Below are 23627 nucleotides of genomic sequence, written 5' to 3' on the forward strand. Positions count from 1 at the left end.
AACTGTAAGATTAGCATTCCTTTTCAACTCCCCTTCCTTTTGTTGTGTACTGCCCTCTATGTCTTGTTTTTTTTTGAAATCGTGAATCCCTGTCCCTGATGTTTTTGCCCAACTACCGGTATTATACTTTAACAAATGGTAGTTGATGACACAGTCCCCACTTGTTAATGGGTGCTTTGATTACAGGTCCTCAGAGAGGATAGAGTCCTCTTCATTAGGTCTGTGATAAAAATACTTTTGAATTAATTAGCTTGATACATGTCTGAGTTGTAGTTCAGGACATGAAAAATCATAATAAAATGGTCACATGGTGGCCATATTGGATCGAATCACAAACAAATCAATGTGCATATGTATGACATAGGTCAATGTCCTTGTACAACTATGATTAAAATCAGTTGAAATATGCCTGAGTTATGGCTTTGTACATGAAAAAATCATAACAAAATGGCCGCACAGCAGCCATATTGGATCGTATCACAAAACAAATTTACATGCATATGTATGATATATATTACCAATTTGGTCAATCTCCTTGTACCAACTTTGAATAATTTGCTTGATACATGTCTGAGTTATGGTTCTGGACATGAAAAAACGTAATAAAATGGCCACACGGCGGCCATATTGGATTGTATCACAAAACAGTCAATGTGCATGTGTATGACATAGGTCGATGTCCTTGTACCAAGTTTGAATAAAATTGGTTGAGATATGCCTGAGTTATGGCTCTGTACATGAAAAAATCGTAACAGAATGGCCACATGGCAGCCATATTGGATCGTATCACAAAACAAATTGATGTGCATAGCTATGACATTAGTCAATGTCCTTGTATCAACTTTGAATAAAATACGTAGAAACATGCCTGAGTAATGGCTCTGTACATGAAAAAATCGTAATAAAATGGCCGCCTGGCACCCATATTGGATTGTATCACAAAACAAATTGACGTGCATATGTATGACATAAGTCAATGTCCTTGTACCAATTTTGAATAAAATCGGTTGAGATATGCCTGAGTTATGGCTCTGTACATGAAAAAATCGTAACAAAATGGCCGCACGGCTGCCATATTGGATCGTATCACAAAAAGAATTGTCGTGCATATCTATGACATTGGTCAATGTCCTTGTACCAACTTTGAATAAAATCAGTTGAAACATGCCTGAATTATGGCTCTGTACATGAAAAAATCGTAATAAAATGGCCGCCTGGCAGCCATATTGGATCGTATCACAAAACAAATCAACATGCATCTGTATGACATATGAAGTAATCCTTGTACCAAGTTTGAATGAAATCGCTTCAGGCATCTCTGAGATATCTGCGTGAACGGACGGACGGACGCACGGACATGACCAAACCTATAAGTCCCCCCGGACGGTGTCCGTGGGGACTAACAAATGGTAGCTTTCTTTCACTACAAGTACAACTTGGATAATTTTAGACCAGTGTTCCCTCCTAATCAAAAACTCTTTGGATAAATTCAGAAATTTCTTTGCAACAGTGTGTGTAATGTAATAGTTTGCAGCAACAGTAGAACTGCTCTAGAGTTGGAGGCATGACATTTAAGCTTTGAGGAAATACATTTATAGTGAGTAATGTCACATCATATTGATAGGTAAAACAAGTGCCTGCAATAAGCTCATGCTCTCAGATACATGCAAATCACGTATTTGAACTTGCCTTATTATTTGTGCGTGTTGATTTTTGCTCTTCCAAGCCCCATTGTCATTGTTGACATTGCTATTGGATTTGTCGTGCTGTGACCTCAGTGTGTTGCCCAACCATACCAGGATGTTCTGCATGGTGTCCACCCTCTCAGATGTCATCGTTTCTTCTGAATACTAAAATCAATGTTACAAAAAATTTGTCAGTAAACACACAAAATTCCTATGTAATGATGCACTTTTGATAATATTTTCTGTCATGTAAAATGTAAGTTTCAGTGTTTTCTCTGCATGTTCTCTGAAGGGGCAATTTCTGCCCCATTCATCAAAAGTTGGGGCAGACTTGACATTTTTGGGGCAGAAACAACAGCAAATCCACAGGTCCTTCACTATGCACTTGGAATTGGGTCACCATCATGGGCGTATTTGCTTGCTTTGTTTTCTGTGCGATTTTTGCACTGTCAATAACTTTTAAAGTGGTTCAAAATGCACAATTTGTGCAATTGTGCAGTCAAGAGAAAACCCCAAGTTTTGAACGATTTTACAGACTGAATCATGTCAGTCTCAGTCATCTAATTTCTGTTTAATGGGTTTAATTATTTCAAACTCGGTTAGGTATACTGCAATTTACTTCGTCAATTTTTTATCTTTGTTTTTCAGATTCCTTTGTAAAATGCCTTTTGTACTGAGTAGTTTTTTCTCATACTGAGTGGCAACGTGTACCAAATAGATTTTATTTTTTTAACATGTGGCTGTTTTTTTTCATGTATTTTGTTTTCTATCACAAAGAACATGTGGCATGTGAGGTTTTTGTATTCATGTTATTCTGACAGTGTTGAGCATGGGTGGTGGGGGAACAGGTAAAGATTTGGGGCGAAAAAAGGAAAATTGTGAAATGGACCAACTCTGGGTTGGTCGAGCCTATTGAACAGATATTTTTTTCCTCTCATCTAACTTACTAAGCCATCAAATGTGAATAGCAAGCCATTGTTATGGCTTTGTCCAGCACCTTAAGGGGCCATAGATAATTAAAACACACACATGGCAAACGTAACTTCCACGTTTAGGGGGAGGGGGTTTGGCTGTATTTTGATTACCGTGCACAAAAATCGCACTACATGTTTTCATATCAACGTCTCGCTCCGCGTTTTACTGTACCGCAAAATATCACCCTATACTGTCTGGCGTTTACCAGGCCAGTGTGGCACCATTGTTTTGACATACATATGGTTTCAATGCATGGTGTAAAGTAACGTAACAACCATTTTGGATACACTGCATTATTGTTGAGTTGGCGCTGAACAAAGATTGATTTTAGAGGGATTTGCCAGGGTGGTGGGAGTGCATGCGTGATGCGTGATTTGGCCAAGAATTTCTGTCTGTTGCTTCTCAACTAGGTGATTAGATGCTGTATGTTGTGGGTTCGAACCCGATTAAAAACACCATATCTTCATAGCGATGTAACTACCGATTGTAGGTATGATACAGAATGAGGCTGGGTTGGATTTTTGCACTTTCAAAATTTCGTTTAGGGGAGGGGGTAGAGACCAAATGCACTTAGTTTCATTAACCGTGTGCATGCTTTAATTATCCACTTCAGAGGGTAGAATTCAGAGTAAACTAGGAGAGAATAGGAAGATATTTTGAGGTCAACAAATTTCAAGAGTTACCAACAAATTTCAAGAGTTACAGCTAGTAGCTAGGGCTTTTAACATGAACTACCAGTAATTTTAGTTGTCAGCAAAATATGGCCTTTCACTTCCTCTGAATACGTCAATAACTGGTTTTAGAATCTCCTTAAGGTGTAATTCATTGATAGCGTACATGTAATTGCTCATTTCACCATTGAAAGCTTGTGACCATAGCAATATGCACAATATGCAAGTGACGTCAAGGCCTTTTGGGTTCATGGCCTTTTGGGTTGATCTCTATGGTATGACTATATATTGCATAGCCTACAAACAACTCTTACATCATATATGACCTGGAATACGCTGACCCATATTAACATGTACAATTACCGGCCTAATGAGACACACGAGAAACAAGAAGAGTCCCAATTAAAACACTGCTCATTTTAACAGCCACACAGCCAGTGGGGTATATCAGCCTTTACAAATTAATGTAATCTCTTACAATTATGTGTATCTGTAAAGCCATTTTTAACATGTTCATCCCCGATTCCACTGGTTTTGGTTTGGGTGAAACCATTGTGGTGAAAGGGGGTATGTGTCTCACATCTGTCCGCACTGCACTGTAGCCATGGGATAAATCAAAAACTCCTGAAGGATGATGAATTATCATCTTCTGCAACTGTTGCGGTGAAATTTTTTTGTCTGTAATCTAGCCAGTTAATTTCCGGCTCTTCAAATCTTGATAGCGCAGTCTCAGCTTTGCTTGAAGATTTGAAATATGAGAAGTAAGGGTAAATTTGAATGAGAAGAATACCAAATGTGATGCCATTGTGAGGCATGAATGTAGTGCATTTGACAGGCAATTAATGATTGATACCTACCCCTAGCAATGAACCTCAAGCGATTTGGTTTTAAATCTGTCAGTAGAATTTTCATTGATATTCATTGTACACAACTTATTTCATGACATGATCATGGCCGCATGCTACAGGTGTTACAATGATTTAGCAACTTTAAGTCTTTTTCATGCAAAGTTTATTTTTTTTGCTGAAAGTGCAAATTTCAACAATATGAGGCTAGACAGTGTTCATGAATTCATAGACCCCTGTATGGTTAAATTCTAGGGTGGGTACAGACTAAAATGACGGTGAAATTTTGAGAAGGAAAAATTTTCACTTCAATGTGTACACGCTTTTAAAAAAATATATTTCATTAGACTACCATTATAAAAATTCCAAAATACACATGAGCTCCATTCAAAATCATAAGACTGTGCCTTGCCTTGGGTGACCTGTGCGTGGTTTTAAGAGGTTCGTGTGATTTTCTGATGGCTTTCAGAAGATCAGCTTATGGTACCACGAACTGGGAGAATCGTGAATTATAAAGTAACCAAACTGTGTTTTATTTAGGAGGGGGGGGGGGCTGGGGGTTGGCAAGAGGGGTGAGAAATATTAAGAAAATCAACTCACATCTTCAAGGATCTGTTGCATTTCTGATACTACGGCCTCGGCGACCTGACGGTCACACATGGCATCTTTCAGATCACCGACCATTTTCTGTAAATCCCTGAAGCAGTCTTGCTTGTCCTTGGTCTTTGTGTTCTGTTTCTGGATAAGGAATTCCGGTGGCGTGGAGAGCTTTGCCAATATCCTGGGAAGAGAATGTGAGATAACCGGTGAATATCATTCACATGACACAGACTCATCTTGCATAGTTTCAGGGCAAGTGGCACTGACTGCAGATTTTCATTTCCAGCACACACACGGCATTGGCTGCATGCTCTCATTGGACAACATTTGCGTGCGCACCTGTGTTTATTTCTGCAGCTTGATGTCAGACCTCTTGACGTGTGTTTTTTTCGTTGCAATGACAAACAACAGTGGTCAGAAAGATCAAAATTATATCATTCATGAAAGCAAAACTTCTGCAGATCAAACATTCGATGACAGAGATACCGTATGTTACATGTATTACAGATTCAACTCTGACGTCACAAGCATTCAGCCCTGCATGTATGGTAGCATTATTTAGAAAATTCACATATATCGGCAAATATCACAAGTACATATCTAAACATTTACGTAAATTGGAACTATCCATGTTTCAGTAATGCTAACACTCTTGGAAATGACAGTGTCCATCTGACTGTGCAGTCTGGAAGTCAACTGCTTTCAAATTTTCTAAACCAGCAGTCAGCGTTTATTCTCCCCACATGTTTGCAGCTACTGAAACCCACATCCATACTGTGAAAGTTTAAGCTTGGTGTATGCAACCAGTAGTTGTGATAATGTGCCTTAATCGATCAAAACAAAGGTTTGAAAAAAGATAACAAAGATGTTTTATATAGTGTCTTTTTATATTCTCATATTACTATTAATGATGATTAAAGTGATTTTCCTCCCATGTTTGCAATTGTGTTGTCAATGCGGATGAACAAAGGGCTGTCGGACGATACATTAAAAAGAAAACTTCCACACGACATCTAAACCAAAAATCACATCTACAGACACATTGGCCATTTTTGAAATGTCAGCTTAAATCCAGTTCTTACCTTGCGCACAGAGAGAATATCGTTGGGTCATCATTACTGTATATCATGATCGGTATCAGGTCCTAGAATCAAGAAAATATTAAGGGATAATTGAGATTAAAAAAAGGTCTGACGGTTTCATTGAAATATAAGACAAAGACTGTTACACAAAGGATGCTGGGAGTGCATCCCCTGCTTCCTAGCAAAATAATGTCAGTTTTAAAAAAGACAAATCTCTGATTATCCAGATGCCAATTTTCACAGCATTTTCTACAGGAAAAATTCACCATCTCAAGCTTTTGATCTAGTGTCTTTCTGTTGAGAACAACTTTTGGCAGCTCAGCAAATGTTATTTATTATTCATACTATTCAATATTTCCTGCAGGTTTTTTCTTTATCCTTTCTATTTTAATGTATTTTTGACCTTTTCTATTTAGCGAAACAAACCAAAAAGGGACCTCCTATGGTATTCCAGTGAATTGAGACCAAACGAATTTGAGAATTCTGGGTTACCTTAAAAAAGGTAAATCTGTACTTGTGACTCACAGTAGAGAAATGAAACCATTATCAAATACCTGGTATTCCACTTATCTACATGTATTTGTCGGTTTAAAGTAACAAGTGTCACATGGCAGTGGATATATATAAGGTTCCACACGATCAAACTGCATTTCAAGTCAAAATTACATGTTTCATTTTGTTTCCTTTATTACACTGCACAGCAGAGGCCTGTATTTCAACCTTTCAGTCACACAAAAAAAGAACAGTATTTTTCTGGCGAAGCAGCAGATGCAGCGAGTATCTTTTATCCTCTGCATTTTAACGAGTGTTTTATCTCCTGCTGGTCAGTCAGTATTTCATTGTATCCCTTTTCACTTGCTGCAGTTTTATCCCTCTTTTGAGGTCGTTTTTAAGTTGTGTAGTGAGTATATTTCTCAAAACAAAAATACATGGTGAAAAATTCATCTTAAATTACAGCTACTTAGGGGCCAGTAGCTTAAACTTTAGGTGATATTTCACCTATTTTGTTTTCATTGTCAACTCAAGTCCCCCTAAAGCACGCTGGTGTTCAGCTTGACAACACACCCTGTTGTACATGAGTATTAAAACTGCATTGTTATTGTCAACGAGTGAATTCTGGTCTGGACTAGAATTAAAATGGAAACAATAACAGTGCATTCTACACATGCAGACACTGTATTGGTAAGCTAAATAGTAGGTGTTTTAACATGCCTAATTGTAGAGTCGAACTAGAACTTGAAATTAACATGCCAAAAAACTGGTGGAAAATCGTTAAATGGTACAGCTACCGGCCCATTATTACTTTTCATGTAGTTTCATATTTTGTGCATGATCGCTGTTATTCAACAGACAGATATCATATATGTCATTTATATGCAGTTGTCCCTGCAAGCTATTGCAGAGGACCTGCTATGACAAGATAGGGTCACAGAAAATGAGTGTACATGCATCCTGGACTGTTTCATAATGATGTTACTACTAGGTATATTAGTGAAAAATAAACAAAAACTTGGTTTGTACTGAGAGCACATCACAATACATTGTACAACTCTACAGCATTTCTGACTTTTTCAAGGTTTTGTAGGATTTACGGTTGAGCTGTATTTCACGAGATTTACAGTTGAATTGCAGTGACATTGTGCTCTAGCAATTTCATGGTGTTGCAAAGGTTCACTAAAATAAGAAATCTTTTTGTGACTTCTGACGCACACATGCAATTTGAATGGGTGCTTACAACATACAAGGACTTTTCTTCAGTGAACCTATATACGTAATGCAAAAGGGTGTGAATATACTTCACTTTGTATCTTGTGGTTTTCTTCAATACGATTGTCTAGTACACAAGATCACGAACATCTACCTGTTTTGATATATGAGAATATAAGATATTTTTGTGTAACCTACAAGGACAGAATTTTTATTCTTACGAAACAACCGTGAAATGATAATTTGATCCTGATTGCGGTGAACTTTAGTTTCCACTCACGTGGGGAAGCAAGTGATTCGCCATTGGAGTGCTTTCATATGCAAATTACCTGTTTGTGTCCTTTCATGTTCAAATTACCCTGACACGTGAGAGGTGACTGATATTATGAAAGTCCTTCGTGGCAAAACATCGAACTTCATAGCAAAAAAAAATTGTGACAACAGAGCATCATTGTTGTTTGACAGGAAATCACTACAGTATTTTGAACATCCTTCTTGAATTCAAACACCCATGATTCATATCAGTGTACTGATATTCATTCTGTCGTTGAAATCATCGAGTACTTTTGAGGGAGATGAAGAAAACATATTCCACTGCACTACTTTCCTTTTGACAAAAAAAATCTTGAATATTACAATATATGTGAAACCTTTGGCTAATGAAATCCAAATCTGCCCTGGATAAACACAGATGCAGAAAATCAGAGTCTTAAAAATATTGCCGCTGAACTACCAGGGTTCTCCTCAAGGGGATTTTTTGGGTGGGCCACCCCTCTTTTTTGGAGCAGTCTATTCATATGTTAACAACTGTACAAAAGAATACATTTTCACAACAAAAGAATATGCTAATTACATTGTTATGGAAATTGGCCATCCCTGTGTTTTTTCCAAACTGTGGAAAACACTGACTACTATTAAAATCTCCGACAAAATTGTCGTTAGTCCTACATACATCATATGAATGTCTGTCTGGTACCTCTCTTGTTGTCTATATTCCATTGTTACACTTGTACTTCATGCAATGGTAAAAAGACATATTTTTTATTTTTGAATGACTTCGTTTCTTACTTAAGTTCAAAACACAACCGCACTAAATCAAGTTCGACCTGTTATTCCATATCACTCACAATCTCAGCTGTGAAAATGACCTTTCAAATATAGGTTACTCTCTCAGCCATTATTAGCATGGAAACCTTTGTAAACTGGTCATATTTGGAAACATGACCTCTGACATGTGGGTCACACTAGTTTACTGCTTTCCCCTATGCATGACCTTATATGATATTTTGAAAGGTCAATGTCATAAATTATCTCCATGACCTGTGATCTTTGTTAAGCTCAAGCGTATCATATGCTATTATATTATTTATAAAGTAATTACTACTGTAACAATCAAATGCATGTGGGAGGAACTGAGTGGATCAGCAGGGGACACAGGGACAGATTTTGAATCAGTGTTATTTGTAACATTTCAAGGAGACAGGAACTATAACCCTGTTCAGATTGACCACTTTGCATCGGTGTAGGGCTGGACCTGGGCCTGGGCCGACATAAAAAACCAATGTGGACACGCTGCGTCGGCCTTGGGCCGACACAGTTTTGTCCCGGTGAGAAGGGGGGTTCAGGACCGACGCAAAATTTGGTCCGACGCAAATCGCCTGTGTGGACACGTTGCGTCGGCCCTGGTCCCAGTTGACCAGGCCTCCGCCATGGATCGAAGTTGAACTAGTACCCTATTCGCACAAAACAAAAAAAGTTTGAAACTAAAGTTTACACCTATCGAAAGTTTTCAATCCAGTCTTTACATTTTAATATCATCCCATGTACGCAGAACTTCCCACCAACCTTTGTTCCACGAACGAGACCATGTCATTCGATTCCACAGTGCACATAATAGACTAGAGAGGCATGTCAAAAATGCCGCGCACTGGTTATTTCTCCACCGCGGTCTTATATACACCATATGCTCATCCAATAAATAGTGAAGATCTCTCCGATGATTAAAAGGGTGAGTGATAGTCATATTTGCCCTTCTTGTGCGTAAAAACGCAGGAAAATCATGAACAGTAGAAACAGCGTGCCATTATTCAAATGCGCCATTTTGAACTTTGACAGGTCAGAGGTCACAAACGAAGGTAAAGTTACGTCGGCCCTAATTCTGGTACCGGTAAGTGCGGACGCGGACCAAATTTAATCCCAAAAGGACAATTATTTTGCTTCGGCCCAAATTTCAGTTGGGTTGCCAATGTGAACTAAGTAAATGTCGTTTGTTGTACATTTCATCATGATGATATAAACATGGGATTGTGGTACCCTATTAATTAAGTAGTATGCGCCTCGAAAGTGAAAGACTTAAACTTTTGCTCAAACTTCCCTGAATGAAACTTTCAACCATTCTCTTACCAAATCAACAATAAAAATCAGGGGTCACCGTGCAAAGTCCTGAACTAGCGAAACAAATCATATTTGAAATTGAAAATGGCCGCCATTCCTGTGTTAACTCTATGGGGAAAAATTAAATTTTGGATTTTCGAAAAACTAAGCTGGTGAAAGTTTTTCTTTCTCCAAGAGCCTTAATATGAACCCCCACAAGTGGTAGATCAGAAAAGAATTGTAAAAGTTTGACAGTCCGAATATCTGTCCCCGACGTGCGTTCTACCTTAACTAGACGCTATCAGTGTCTGTTGAAGTAGAGGGGCCATCTATACCTCCCTGAGTTCTACTCCACAGAATACCAAACTTTTCACAGTGGACAACACACTCTTCACACTAATTTGTTCAGTCTTTAGGTACCCCTACAGTAAATGTACATGTATCTGGCTGGGTGCTGGCGATTGATGCGAACACATTGTACAGTTGTACCCTCTGGCAAACATTTTCGCATCACTGACATCAAATCTTAAGTAGTTTCTTTAGTTTTACGCCTGCTAATCATAGCATCATCTCACACTCTATTGGCTGATGCACAAAATCTTTGGAAATCTTGTTAAATTGCCTCTCCAAATGCAAAGCTGCACACTTACTGATGCGATCTTCCTACAGATATGTACTGATAGTTTATGTTGACGAGTACATGTACTTATTAAATTACTCTTCATTCATACAAGAAATTTGCTCCACAGTCAAATATCCAAAATGACGAAAAGCCATGTTCAACTTTATAGAAAATTTCAGGCATACACAGGTAGGGTACGCTTCAAGTAGTTTTTGAGATAGTGCCAGATATTATTATTATTAATGAAGTGCCAGATATTATTATTATTATTAATATTCTTCATTGATACTACTGCAAATCACAATCTCTTGAATCAAATAGTAAAACCATGCCATTTTCTAAAATGCTTGACACATGTGTGTTTAAGTCCACACCCTAGTTTAGCTAAAATACAGAAAGATTAAGTCTCGAGAGTACAAGGGAGTGGTTGCAGTTGGTAAAATTACTTTTCAGAAAAAACACTTACAATTTTGTTTGGAGTTCCCACATGGTGTATTGTTTCAGGAAAATGGCACAATTTTTCAGTATATTTACAAATTTGTGACCCTCTGTCCCCATTACCTAAACAGAATACTTGTACCACTCTGAAGTCACATCCTACGATGATCTACTATTGTTTATTTTCATATACGTCCACGATGTTGGTTTTAATCCTCTAAACATTCAATTTCATTTGTTTGAGGCAATTATCCTGTTATTTGTGAAGAGTTTTCACCTATGACTATCACACTTTTCAATGCTATGTTGTTAAGAGTTGTCACCTATGACTATCACACTTTTCAAAGCTATGTTGTTGTTTTCACAAGATGCTGACTGTTTGACATTGGAAAGTTGAGTTGCTTTTACATGCAGCCAATGCATGCTGGTTGACACTTTGCATGTGCTGTTGATTGGCAGCATACACATACATGACATCTTCGTTCCCAGTTTTACTTTTTATTTCAGGATACGATTCAAACGAAAAATTTCGCCAAATTGTCACTCTGCATCAGTTTGATTTGAAACAGCGTTATAAAATACTGTGTCAGTTAAGCTTGAAAATCGTCGTTGAGTTTTGACATCTTTTCACTATGGTTTTCTATCACTGTATCAGTATCAATGTGATCACGGAATGCAAGTTCACAAGACTGTGAGAATATCAATCTTGTTAGTAATTTATTTGTCCTCTATGATTTCTTTGGATGTGAGTGGAGTGTTGAATGTGATTGAATATTCGAGTTGTGTTCCATAATCATGCATAAATTTGCATAAATTAGCATTTATGGCAGATAACATGGGTTGCTTGAAAGTTGAATACAAGCCCTATTACTGCAGTTTTATGTTACCTAACATGGGGTTTATACGCAGACGAGTACGATAGACTATTCTGTAATATTCTGGTCTATACATATACCCTGGAAGCAAAATTCCCGGTATCTGATATTTCTTAATCCCAAAACACCTTCAGCATTCAATACCTGCTGCTGTGTGCTATTTTGGGGAGATAAGTTGGATAATACTGCAGTAAATTTACTCCATGTACAATCTGAAAAGTATCAGAGAGAAAGTCACCACATACACGACATAAATACAAGAAATACTATTGCTCTTTCGGTGTGAAACTGACACAACCTAAACAAGTACATGTAGGCATACACACCTTAAGGTAGTACGCTACCATTCTATATAGGAGAGAGTCCTCTTTTGTGCAGAAGATGTACATGTTCCTTTTAGACTACCTAACCTGGTGAGCGTGAATAACAGGACAAAATGGCAAAAAATCATGCTAGTGACCTTATAATATTTCTTTCAGAAGTTTTTATGAATGGAAAGAACCAAAATTATGTTTTTGCACTGAAAAATCGACAGTTATTTTTATTTTGAAAGATCAGTAGAGAATAATTAACAATTGTAGCTCTGACATAATATCAGTAAGCTAGAGGGTCAAATCTCAGGTCTAACAAAATTCACCTTTTTTCGTCACTTTTTGCTGTTGAGTAAGAAAATTTGCATGGTGACCCAAACTTTTTTTGCTTCTAAATCAAAGAACACTGTCTGTTCGATAGATATTGCTGTACTTTTTAACATTTTGAAAATTATTTTGTGCATTTATATGAAGTTTATATTTTTAAAAAAGACTAATTTTACAGTTAAATGATAAATTTAGGGTCTAATATTTAATTTTTAAGTCAAAACATCACAAATTTTAGTTAATTGTCCTAATGCAGCTGTCCTGGCGATGCAAAAATGTGGTATGCACACTAGGATCTGTTAATCGTTTGCGATAAAAAAAAAATTCTGCTGGTAAGTGCAAATTTCGCAAAATGGGAGATTTAGTGGTTTTCTGTCAATTTTGGCATGTGTTTTTTAAAAAATTTTGCATGGGTACCCCATATTTTTTTCATATCTTTGCAATGTATACATAACGATTATTTCAGAAAAGTCAACTTCAAGAATGTCCCAACATTTTTTGGAATGGTAGCGTACCTCCTTAAGCATGAAAAACATTTACGTAACTTGTGTATGTCATTCTATTACACTCAGAAGAACAAAGTGGAACGAGAGAGAATTACAAGATAACGAGAACGGAACCCCCGGCCCTCCCTTATTCAAAAGTCACGAAGCCATGGTTGGTTTTTAATGATAGTGTAAGCCTCTGGCAATGTAGACTGCACGAACACCTGCGTCCTCTGATGATTAAACCAAGATACCAGGATTTCGATGCAGTTTACCGGTATGTGACAATATATGTACTTGAAATCTTCTGAGAGAATGAGATTTTAATGTTTTATACAACATAATTTTCAGAACCATTTCATTCCAGACACATTACACCTTGGAATTATTTTTGATTAATTTACATCCAAACAGGACTAATAATTTACTTAAACATTTTCAACAGCAAAAATGTCAGAGAGACTTACGTAGTTATTGTAAATATTTCAACAAGATTTGGGAAGAACATGAATGCGAAATGTAAGGATATATGATGAAAGTACTGGAGAACATAACAGTTATGATTAACAAATACTGAACGCTATCATTACTCTGGGATTTAGATCAGATAGAGGGGCAACGTGCAACTGCGCTTTCTCGAGAAAATTGCTTCGGTTTATAGAAACAGTTCAAAATTACGACATTCCTCATTATACACATATTGACTGGCCGTGAGGGCAACAGCAAATCTCTGTATCCAGAGGGACTGTGAGTCATCCCATTAACAGACTGTTTGCCTCGGGTACAGGTACATCCATGATGTTCCAGGTACATCCCTAATACTAGGGTGGCCAAGCCATTTTTTTCTCTTGTTTATACACACAGTTTAAATGGATTTATAGCAAGAATGGGGTAAAAGAAGAAAAATAAAAAAAAATTATGCAAATAGCTGTATCCAATCAAAAGTTATGAAGTTTTAAAGCAAAAAATGCCATTTTTTCGCGGACAATTTTCGGCAAATTTTAAAATTATTTCAATGAATGCCGATTCCTTCAAGTTTGGCAACCCATAATTTTTTTATTTACTTCACATGGAATCATTAAACTATGTGTCTTGTGCACACATTTACCAATATTACGGAAAAATCAAGATTTGACTGATGCACAGTCTTGGATTTTGAAACTGTGAGTGTTGAAAATTGAAAATATTTTGTCTGACTTAGTCAAAATTGCGGCGGCACCGTACCATCGAAAAATGGATGGATTTTTATGTTTTTATGAATTTTGAATTCACATAACTTAAAAACTAGAGCTCACAATACAATGAAATTTTGTCACAATGTTATTTAATAACACTCAATTCTAACAAATAATTTAAACTGCCAATTGTCTTTTAATGCAGTTCATTTTCAGCCATGAAATTGTAAGAAATAGCTGTCCCTAACTTCAGCTCAGGCAGGCTGTCAATGGTGTGTCAGTGTGACTGCCTTCCGCCGCCATCTTGAGTCACACTGTACTGAGGTCTATGAATGAACATGATTTTGTTTTTATGATTCATACTTGTGCTCGTGGACAGATTTTCGTCATATTTCACAAAAATGTTGGAATGATGTTTAAAAAGAGCATGCTACAAGTTTTATGGCAAAAATATGTATCTAAATGGGAAAAATCTACACCGAATTCACCGTACTCACTTTACTCGTGTTTGCTGGCTAAAATTCCCAGAATATAACAAAAACTCACCACTACATGTAAATGGGATGGTCTGCCACTTCCTGGCCAAGTTTCACAGTTCTATGACAGCGTGCACAGGGCCCGAAAGCAGTTCCGTTGCGAAATAGGTATTGACTGGATTCAGAAGTGCGTGCCATGAGCGGCGACCGCTCGAGCGCTGTGGCCGGTCAGTACAAAGTGGCATTTTTGGAGAGGAAAAACACTATTTTTCTATCGTTTTTTCTTCAGTTTTTTAATGAAACCTGCCTCATACATCGATTTAATTGGAAATATCCATTTTTTCAGTAACTGAGCTACTTATTTTCAGAAAAAATGGCGTTTAAAATTTCACGAAAATCAAATTTCACTTTCAGTGTGCGTGAGTTGCGTAGGATGTCGCAACATTTTAGCTTAACTTTGGCCACCCTACTAATACACCAGGTACATCCATGATACACCTTCAGACATGAAGAAAATGGAAACAAAATGGCCGCCAGACAGCCATATTGGATTATATAACAAAGTCAATGTACTTGCATACAATGTATGTATGCCAGAGTGTATTATCCTTGTACCAAGTTCAAAAGAAGTTGGCCTTGGCATGTTTGAGATATCTGCACGGATGCACACATGGATGCTCTCATACACAGAGCCCAATCTATGTACCCCCAGACCATCAACTACAAAAATCATAAATAGTTTTCTTTTTGTGATCCAATCTCGAACAAGTTACATTCATGACGTCGCACATAAACACCTACTGACCCATTCCAACTGCTGGTGAACCTTGACTAAGTTGGTGGCAGGGTTCATACTGAAGGGCACGGCAATGACTCAACCACAAAGCTGGTCAAATCATCCGAATTTCAGGGCTATAGAATCAAAATCTTCCCTACCGACTCCCTTGTTTCATGGTCAAAAATACCACAATGATATGGTGTCGCTCACATTTGATCAGAATTGGTACATACCAGTATGGGTACCAAAGATCAACAATAAATGTTGTTTCTATCTGTTCAGTGCAGGAAATTTCTACGTTGATGTTATGACAATGATTTCTGCACAGTACAACCAGAAAAACAACAAGAAATATTTAAACCAGAAAAACAAGAATGACAAAAGTAAATAAGGTCTGAAACTTTAGGTACTGGAGGTCAACTTTAGCAACATGCATAGCAGAGGAATGTTTCAACACAGCTAGTCCCTCTTAGTTTGCGCAGGTCTGTTAATTTGTAACAGTTCATAAACATTGACAGGAAATGACTCAAGGTCAGTGGAGTATCCTGTTTCAAGTCATTGGCATGCCACCACTCCTGCACATTTGCAGGATTTCCCTTTTTCTTACCTCATTTCCATATTTTTGACACTGACATGTTCATTTAAACAACGTCACATCTCAACCCTGGGCCTACCTGTACACCAAATACTGAGATGGTAGGTGCGGCGGTTTGGGAGCCTTTGCGTGTGATGGACATACATCCGCACATACATACATACACACATACATACACACAGACATACAAACGCCACCGACTCACCATATAAGCTCTTTTTCGTATTTATATACATACTAAATATGAGCTAAAAATGACTTGATCAAGAGTCACAACCCACAAAGCAAATCATGTTGGCAGTACTGTATTTCAAGCAGATGTCATCAAAACTTCAGACACAGACAAATCTTAAGGGTACTTGGTAAAAATCCAAGCACAGTAGCATTCCTTTAAGTACACTGCCATCTGCATTTGAAAATCTTTTTAATCAAACATAGTGGTCACTGAGTCACGTTTACATTGGAATGGACCCATAACGCATATTCCTGATACCACACTGCTTACTTATTTCAATATAAAGTTTATGGCAATGTTAACTTACAGTTTTGATAAGCTGGTTGAGGGCAATGGCTTGGCGAACATTCCTTTTAGCGTGGTCCTCATGTTGGAGACTCGTCAGTAGCTCCTCAAGGCTCTCTGTTATCAAAAAAAGGCAGAAGATTATTTGCAACCACTTTTATTCCTAATAATAGCCTGATGTACAAAGTTGAAAGAATTTCCTTTGTCTATGGCAACAAAAGTCTATACCACTTTTCTGCATTTGTAGTGGTACAACATACCAATAGTTGTGTTACTGGTTCCATGATGCAGAGCGTGCTAGGGTATGTGTCATTCTTGTATAACAATCCGTTGTACAACACAAAATCAGTAAATATGTTGTTTTGAGTGGGTATACCGTGTTTGATACAGGCCACGGCAATGCATTGTGGGATAACCGGGAAAATGCCTGTACTACCATGGATCAAAAATACCAAACATCAACATTGCAGAGCGTCTCGCTGAGTCTACACTTCATAAATATTCACAGCAATGGAGTTCAAATACAATGATCATTCGAAGTCAGTTAGTTTTCACCATCAGTGCGTTTGTTAAACGTTTAAGTTGAACATGGACCTTCCAAAATATTACTAGTCTTTTAACAGTATTTCCTAATAACCAGGCATCTACAGTAGGACAACTTTTTCACCATGATTAGGGATTTTACATGAAATTGATAGACAGCTACCATAATAATAAATTATACATCAAAAGAAAGCTCTCTTCAAGACCAATTGATTGCATTTTGTTCGATGAAAATCGGTTCAGTACATGCAGAGATATGTCCTGTTGAATTTGAAAAAAACTTTCTCCTATTTAGAAATTATGCCATGGTAGACACCTGTAGTTATCATAACCACCAGGTGACCCCATTTTGAACATTGTTTGAGGAAACTAGAATTGCAATTTCTTGTGCTTTTTGCAATAACTCAAGCATTTCTCATTGAAAATTGATGAAATTTTTTGTGGATATTGCTGACGAAATGTTCAATGGTTTTTAATTTTTATAAATGAAAAAGGTTATTTAGAATGCTGTTTACAAGGTAAACAAAAAACAATACCTGTAAAAAATCAAATGATGCCTGTGACATTGATCGCTCTATGCATTATGTATCGTGAACATCACAGAAATATGATAATCATATTCCATCATATTTACTTTGCATACGGTATATGAAAAAAGTTATTTAGATTTATATTTACAAGGTAAACAAATAAACAATAATACCTGTAAACAATCAAATGATACCTGTGACATTTTAGAACTTGATTTAAATTTAACAAAATATTTTTTTAGATTTTTTTTATTTGAACTTCGAAATTTTTTTTAATTTTTTTTGTGTGATTACAACTTTTATTAAATGATTATGAAATATGTCTGATTAATGTCGATTTTAAGTTAAAACAAAGAACTTTTCCAAAAGTCAAAAAAACTTCGTTCTCAACCCTTTGTCAATGCCGTAAAACAGCAACACGCATTTATAGAATGAACAACTGCATTAAACTGGATGCAAAGTTAAGCTGCCCCGGAAATAACATAGACCCTCGAACATGTCGAAGTCAGCGGTCCGAAATACAAACCAGTATAAATACAACTTTTTCAAAGTCCGGGACACCATCAATGAGGAAAGAACAAATTAATAATCTATGGCCTTGTTCTTCAGAGAGAACCAAAATAGTCCCCTTCTCGGGAACTAAAGATAGAAACTAAATTTCAGTATAGTATCGGCAAAGTGTGGTGCTCGTGCGTATGCCTACACTGCAGTGCAGTGCGGCTTGACAACTTCTCAGTGTCTATCGAAAAATATCACCCGGAAGTCAAACTACTTAGAACAAGATAACGTTTGAAAGGGTAAAGTATGTTTCTCTAGATCCTTGCGTTAGATAAGAAATCAGACAAATCTAGCTGCAAAATCATGAACGTCGGAACTCAGCTTAGACCTCCTGACACAGAACATGCGGCGAAGCGCGATTACTTGTATGTGATTCCTGGGAGTGCCCGGATGTAAAGTTGGGGTGAAACCATACTCGCTAAAAGGGCCTTAAGCATCATTTTTGGCATCGTCAGACTCGTAATTATTGCAGAATTACAATTAATATTTATCATAAAATTAATTTTGGGGCCGAACGTTTAAGGAAATCAAGATTTTCTTTCAAAAAAACACAAACGAAACACAAAGTTTGAGCACAGATTGAGTTTTTCTCGGCCGATTTTAACGTTTGCCCCCTCAAAATGAAGCCCATGATCTCTACTTTCGTACCAATCCAAAAAAATAGTGACGCAATCAGAATAAGTCATGCGGAGAGCCTATCAAAGAGGTATATGTTCGATCTCCTTCGCGGGACATTCGAGGTCACGGCACAACGCTCATAATGGACGCCAAAATCGCCGGTACGCGTGAGTTTGTAGTCGTGCTGCTTTGCCATTTATCGTAGTACAAAAGTGGAAATTTCCCAAAATGAAGTTAAAATAATAACCTTCAACACTACAGTTTCATTTTCTCTGATTATTTGGTCTTTTTAAGAATTAACACGAAAGTTCGGACTAGACCTGCATCGAACGCGTACGTTCAACACAAATGTCACGTGACCTAAAATCCCTACCATGATCAATATGGCATGCTGAAGCGGATGTGACTTCAAGGTGTCACCTTCCTACCGCGTGTTTCAATTTGTGTACACTATGTGTATGCTAAACAAAACTGGAGCTCTTAGTGTTTACAACTGCGCAGATACATGTAGGTGTGTAAAATAAGCCATAACCCCAAGACTAGGAATGGCAAATTTGGTACATAGAGCTTGAATATGTCTTGCAGATAAAGTGTGCTTGGAAATGAAAGATTTGATTCCTACCTTCACATGTGTCTGCTACCACATATATATCTCCGAGTCTACATCCGAGGTTTGAGGATATGGCAGTCATGCCACCCTCCCCTGTCATTATATGCCACTCCATCTGCACGAAAAGAGAGAAAACAAATTAAAAGGTAAGTCATGAATTTTGCACAGGAGACCCTAAAAACATAACTTCTCATACAAAAAGATAACATACAGTTTTCTTCACATAGAATTTTTCTGCATTTCTTCGGCACAGAAATTTCACAGAATTTACGTCAAGCGGTTCTGTAGCCCAATTTCTCGCAATGGACAAACCACACAGTTTGTTATTTTCCCGTTTTTTTACCGCTGGTGATCATCCAGAACCGTGTGTCACACAACTGACATTTCACTCTTATAAATACCTAGGTCGTCTTCTGGGAAAATCTAAACTTAGGAATCACATTGCCTTCTGGCACTGACAGAAGATTGAAATAAAACTAATACTTCTGTGTACGGTACGTTTGAACTGATTGAATTTCTAAGTCTATGTACTACAGCAGATAAATTACACGTCATATCTTGCGATAAAATGATGCCATAGTTATGAAATGTGAACTCATTTACCAAGCACACGTAATCATTTTTTCATGTCGGGGACCTACATACAGGATGCCATTCATTCTCCCAAAAGTTATAGAATCCAAGGGAGCACATCGTATGGGGCTCGTACAGCTCAATCCCACAACATACTATTTACTCAAACGTATTAAAATACATGCTTTTGAAAGAAATAAATTATGTACATAACAGGTTTCAAAGTCAATCTTACAGATTAAGTGATGTAAAGTATCACTGTCCTTTGCCTGCTTGGTGCTTTGCCCAGTGTCCTGCTTCACTATCATAAAGTCGTTTTGGACAAAAAAACTGTTTTCACTGAGTTTGCAAATGGCGTATACAGTATTTAGTGACTATAGTTGATTATCCAAGCCTCTCTGGGGATAGGGATTTATTTGGATATAAGAACAGTTTGGTTATTTGATCAGATGCATGGTCGAGGTCCATTTTCAAAGTCCTGTTACAGCCTCCCTGTTCAGACAAGATATGTGCAGGCATACATACATAGATATATAAATATATCTACACGTACAGTAAGTACATTGCATAAACTTGACGTATTACTGATGCTGCAAAGACTGAGTAAATAACATTGTTTCTTTGCCTTATAGTGTTCAAAAACAATTCAATATTACGCAATATTTTTGAATAAAACTTGACCTACTACCATAGCTTTTTGGGTTGTTATCTGTACATGTACCGGGTATGCCGTCCAGCTGGGTCTTGTCTGAACATAGAAACTGAAACAGGACTTTGCTCAAAATGTGTCACACTTTGATCAAACCTCATGCCGTACAACAATAGTCTTATGTCACTTCACTATCATGTTTCTTTCAACTACATGTATTGCAATGGATTTATTTCAAACTATATAACTTGACTCAAGTTAGAACTGCAATGCATGAGGAAAAATGAAGTAAAATTGAAATTTTCAGGGGATACAGAGCCAGTTCAGATAGTAGCTGACATTCCGATAATCAACAGTTTACTGTACAAGAATATGTGCCCCCTTGAAATACAATGGAATATATTGTGATGATAATGTGTGTGTCATTTGATTTTTTATAAAGCTGGCTATCACATCGCAACATTGCTGAATTTCACAAAATTGGTAATATAGTGGCCCAGCTTCTGGGCCAAATCAATGCAATTTCGACTGACTGGGCAGGATTAGGATTAGGATTAGGTGTACCTTAGAGTCCGAAGTAAATTTTTGATGCCTTTATAGAATATAACACTATAAATTTTTTTTCAGATGTCAACAATTTTTTCCAGATTTTTCTCAAAATTTTAGTCAAAAGCTGTAGCCAATTAAAAGTTATGTCCATTATGTCCGAAACTATGAAAACATTACAGAAAAGTTCATGAAAATTGGTAAAACGTTGCCTTAATATTTTGGTGGGAAAAATTACAGTGCTCAAAGGTCCTAAATAAGAGACAAGAATACTTTACAATGATTGCACTATATTTTTTTCCTCTTGAGTTCAATATCATATCAAAATCAATGGTATCAGATCAATAATTGACAATTTTAAAGTGAAGATAGAGAGTTCTCACATTGCCAGTTACGTCATAGCACACAGCTGACTTCCTAAAATCATATGTTTTAGCTATTGATATTATCCATTGAAAATTACGACAGCTTTTTTCACAACCATGTGTTGTTGTTCAGAAAGATTTCATTGGTACAGGTGGTAGGTAGGTACCTGTGTTGTCAGTACACACAACAAATTGTTCAGATGGCAAGGCAGGAATACATCCTTGGTTGATAAAACTAATGTACTTATTTACAAAAACAAGTTGTACTAAACAAACTAACCGACACATTATCATTATGAACTGTCTGGTTTATGAATAAGACGGGGCTTGATTAAACAGGGGTGTACATTCCACTAATATTGGATATAGAGAAATAACTGAAATTTGAGAAAATAGCAAATCGGCAACTATGGCAATAAAAATAACCACCAGATATATTTTGGGCTTGAAATCTTTTTTTGTAAAAAAAAGAAAAATTATGAAACTAATGACGAAATGACTAATCAGAATCTACTTCTCCAATAATGATTATGAACACATGAATATAATCTGTGATTGTGTTAGCATAATTGTACACACCGACTTATTTTTAAGAACAGGAAAAATTTAAAATGGGATCAAAATCGTATTAGAAACACTTTTGTGCATTGAAGTTCAATATATATGGAAGGTTGACACTATGTAAATCATGGAGATCGATACCACCTCCATGCAGCTTAAATGGAGGCAAAAAACCCGTTTCAATTTCACATTAAGACATTATATGTATTTTAACAGAACACAGATTCTTGAGAATAACTGGGGAGTAAAGTCCGCGATTAAAATTACTTCCGTTACCGTTTTAACACCATACATGTAACGCGTAATCCCTACCTAGCCGAAGCCATTGTCAATGAAGGTTTTTGCGGGCCCCTTCCCTTACGGACATGCTGCGGTATGGCGTTACATGTAAAAACGATCTGTTATAAAACAGAACTAGACGAAACAGAATCAGAATGACTAATTCCCGGTAAAAAAATGACAGCCGGATTTCTTTTCTAAACTACAACGTAACACAGATTTGAAACGCGACTATCGCTGCGACTAATATGGAACAACTACATTCGTACTTGAGCGGATACATATTAAACATGGCCTATGGCGAATACGAGATTAATACGAAATTTCATAGGAAAATTTGTGCCTGCAAGCGCTGATTGAAGGACGTAGTTCCGCTGCCTTTGTCCAGCGCCCCACTACCTACCTTTGAGGTATGAGTATAGTTTCCTATTCGCACATTATTGCAATATTGGGGTTGGGTGTTTAATTTATTTTCCCCGTCTCTCACGGTCTCAGCTCGTGATGTGGGGTGCAAAGAAAACGGGGTCATGTGTGTGTAACACGAATGGTATTTATAGTCACCGAGCTCGAGTGAACCACAATCACACTACACTTCTTTCCTGTGTATTAAAACAACAGCACCCGATCTAACCATGTCAAGTTTGATTAATTTTTTAACGAAAACGGCTTTCAAAGTCTCTGAGATGTTCGCGAAACGAGAAAACCGATGAAAAGCGTGAATCTTGAGCTTGACAATGGCCGCCCGCTCGATATGTGTTGACATTGTGCGGTGAACGACCTACGCCGCCGCGCTGTCTCTGGACATGAGCGCAAAATGTTGACTATGAATGTAATACTTACGTTGGCTGCTGGCGTTCAAAACAACGAAAGAGTGGGAAATGTCACTCCGGAATTTAAGCTCTTCAATTCGTTTCTTGAATTCGATGATATTACGGAACGTCTGCGATTACGAAGGTGATACTTTTTAGGTACGAAGACATCGTTCCTAAGCCGATAGTGTAATGTTTTCACCGTAACGCGCAATGTAGGTCGGGAAAACACGGGGAAACGTGAATCCCATTCACATGTTGACAGCACTCTACAGTGGCCTAAAAGGACACCCGTTTTTTATTCGAGGTCAGAAGCACATGAATTTACTCGTGATGTGCAACAAACAAAAACGTTAGCAATACGAATTTAATGCAGTTTGACTGGGGTTTATTTTGCGATCATTAAAACAGCCATGGCGCTGTGGTAAACATTATAAGCTGGCCAG

At 37.3% G+C, this 23627-nt stretch overlaps 1 protein-coding gene across 4 annotated transcripts in view; it reads right to left on the bottom strand.

Annotated features, from left to right (window-relative positions):
- Positions 1-23402, bottom strand: part of LOC139118990 (protein timeless-like) — a 57608-nt gene extending 34206 nt beyond the window's left edge. For 2 of the 4 annotated variants that reach the window (XM_070682595.1, XM_070682593.1), the window contains exons 1-6: positions 23213-23382; positions 19412-19514; positions 16563-16657; positions 5859-5920; positions 4777-4957; positions 1690-1850 (exon numbers count right to left, since the gene is read on the bottom strand). In XM_070682595.1, coding sequence (XP_070538696.1) covers positions 1690-1850; positions 4777-4957; positions 5859-5920; positions 16563-16657; positions 19412-19514 — 602 coding nt within the window. In that variant the 5' untranslated portion in view covers positions 23213-23382. Of the gene's footprint in view, positions 1-1689; positions 1851-4776; positions 4958-5858; positions 5921-16562; positions 16658-19411; positions 19515-23212 lie in introns of all 4 variants that reach the window. The other 2 variants (XM_070682596.1, XM_070682594.1) reach the window with 2 other exon arrangements.
- Positions 23403-23627: the final 225 nt, after the last annotated feature.

This window comes from Ptychodera flava, chromosome 19 (genome assembly GCF_041260155.1).
Source record: "Ptychodera flava strain L36383 chromosome 19, AS_Pfla_20210202, whole genome shotgun sequence".
Taxonomy (NCBI): domain Eukaryota; kingdom Metazoa; phylum Hemichordata; class Enteropneusta; family Ptychoderidae; genus Ptychodera; species Ptychodera flava.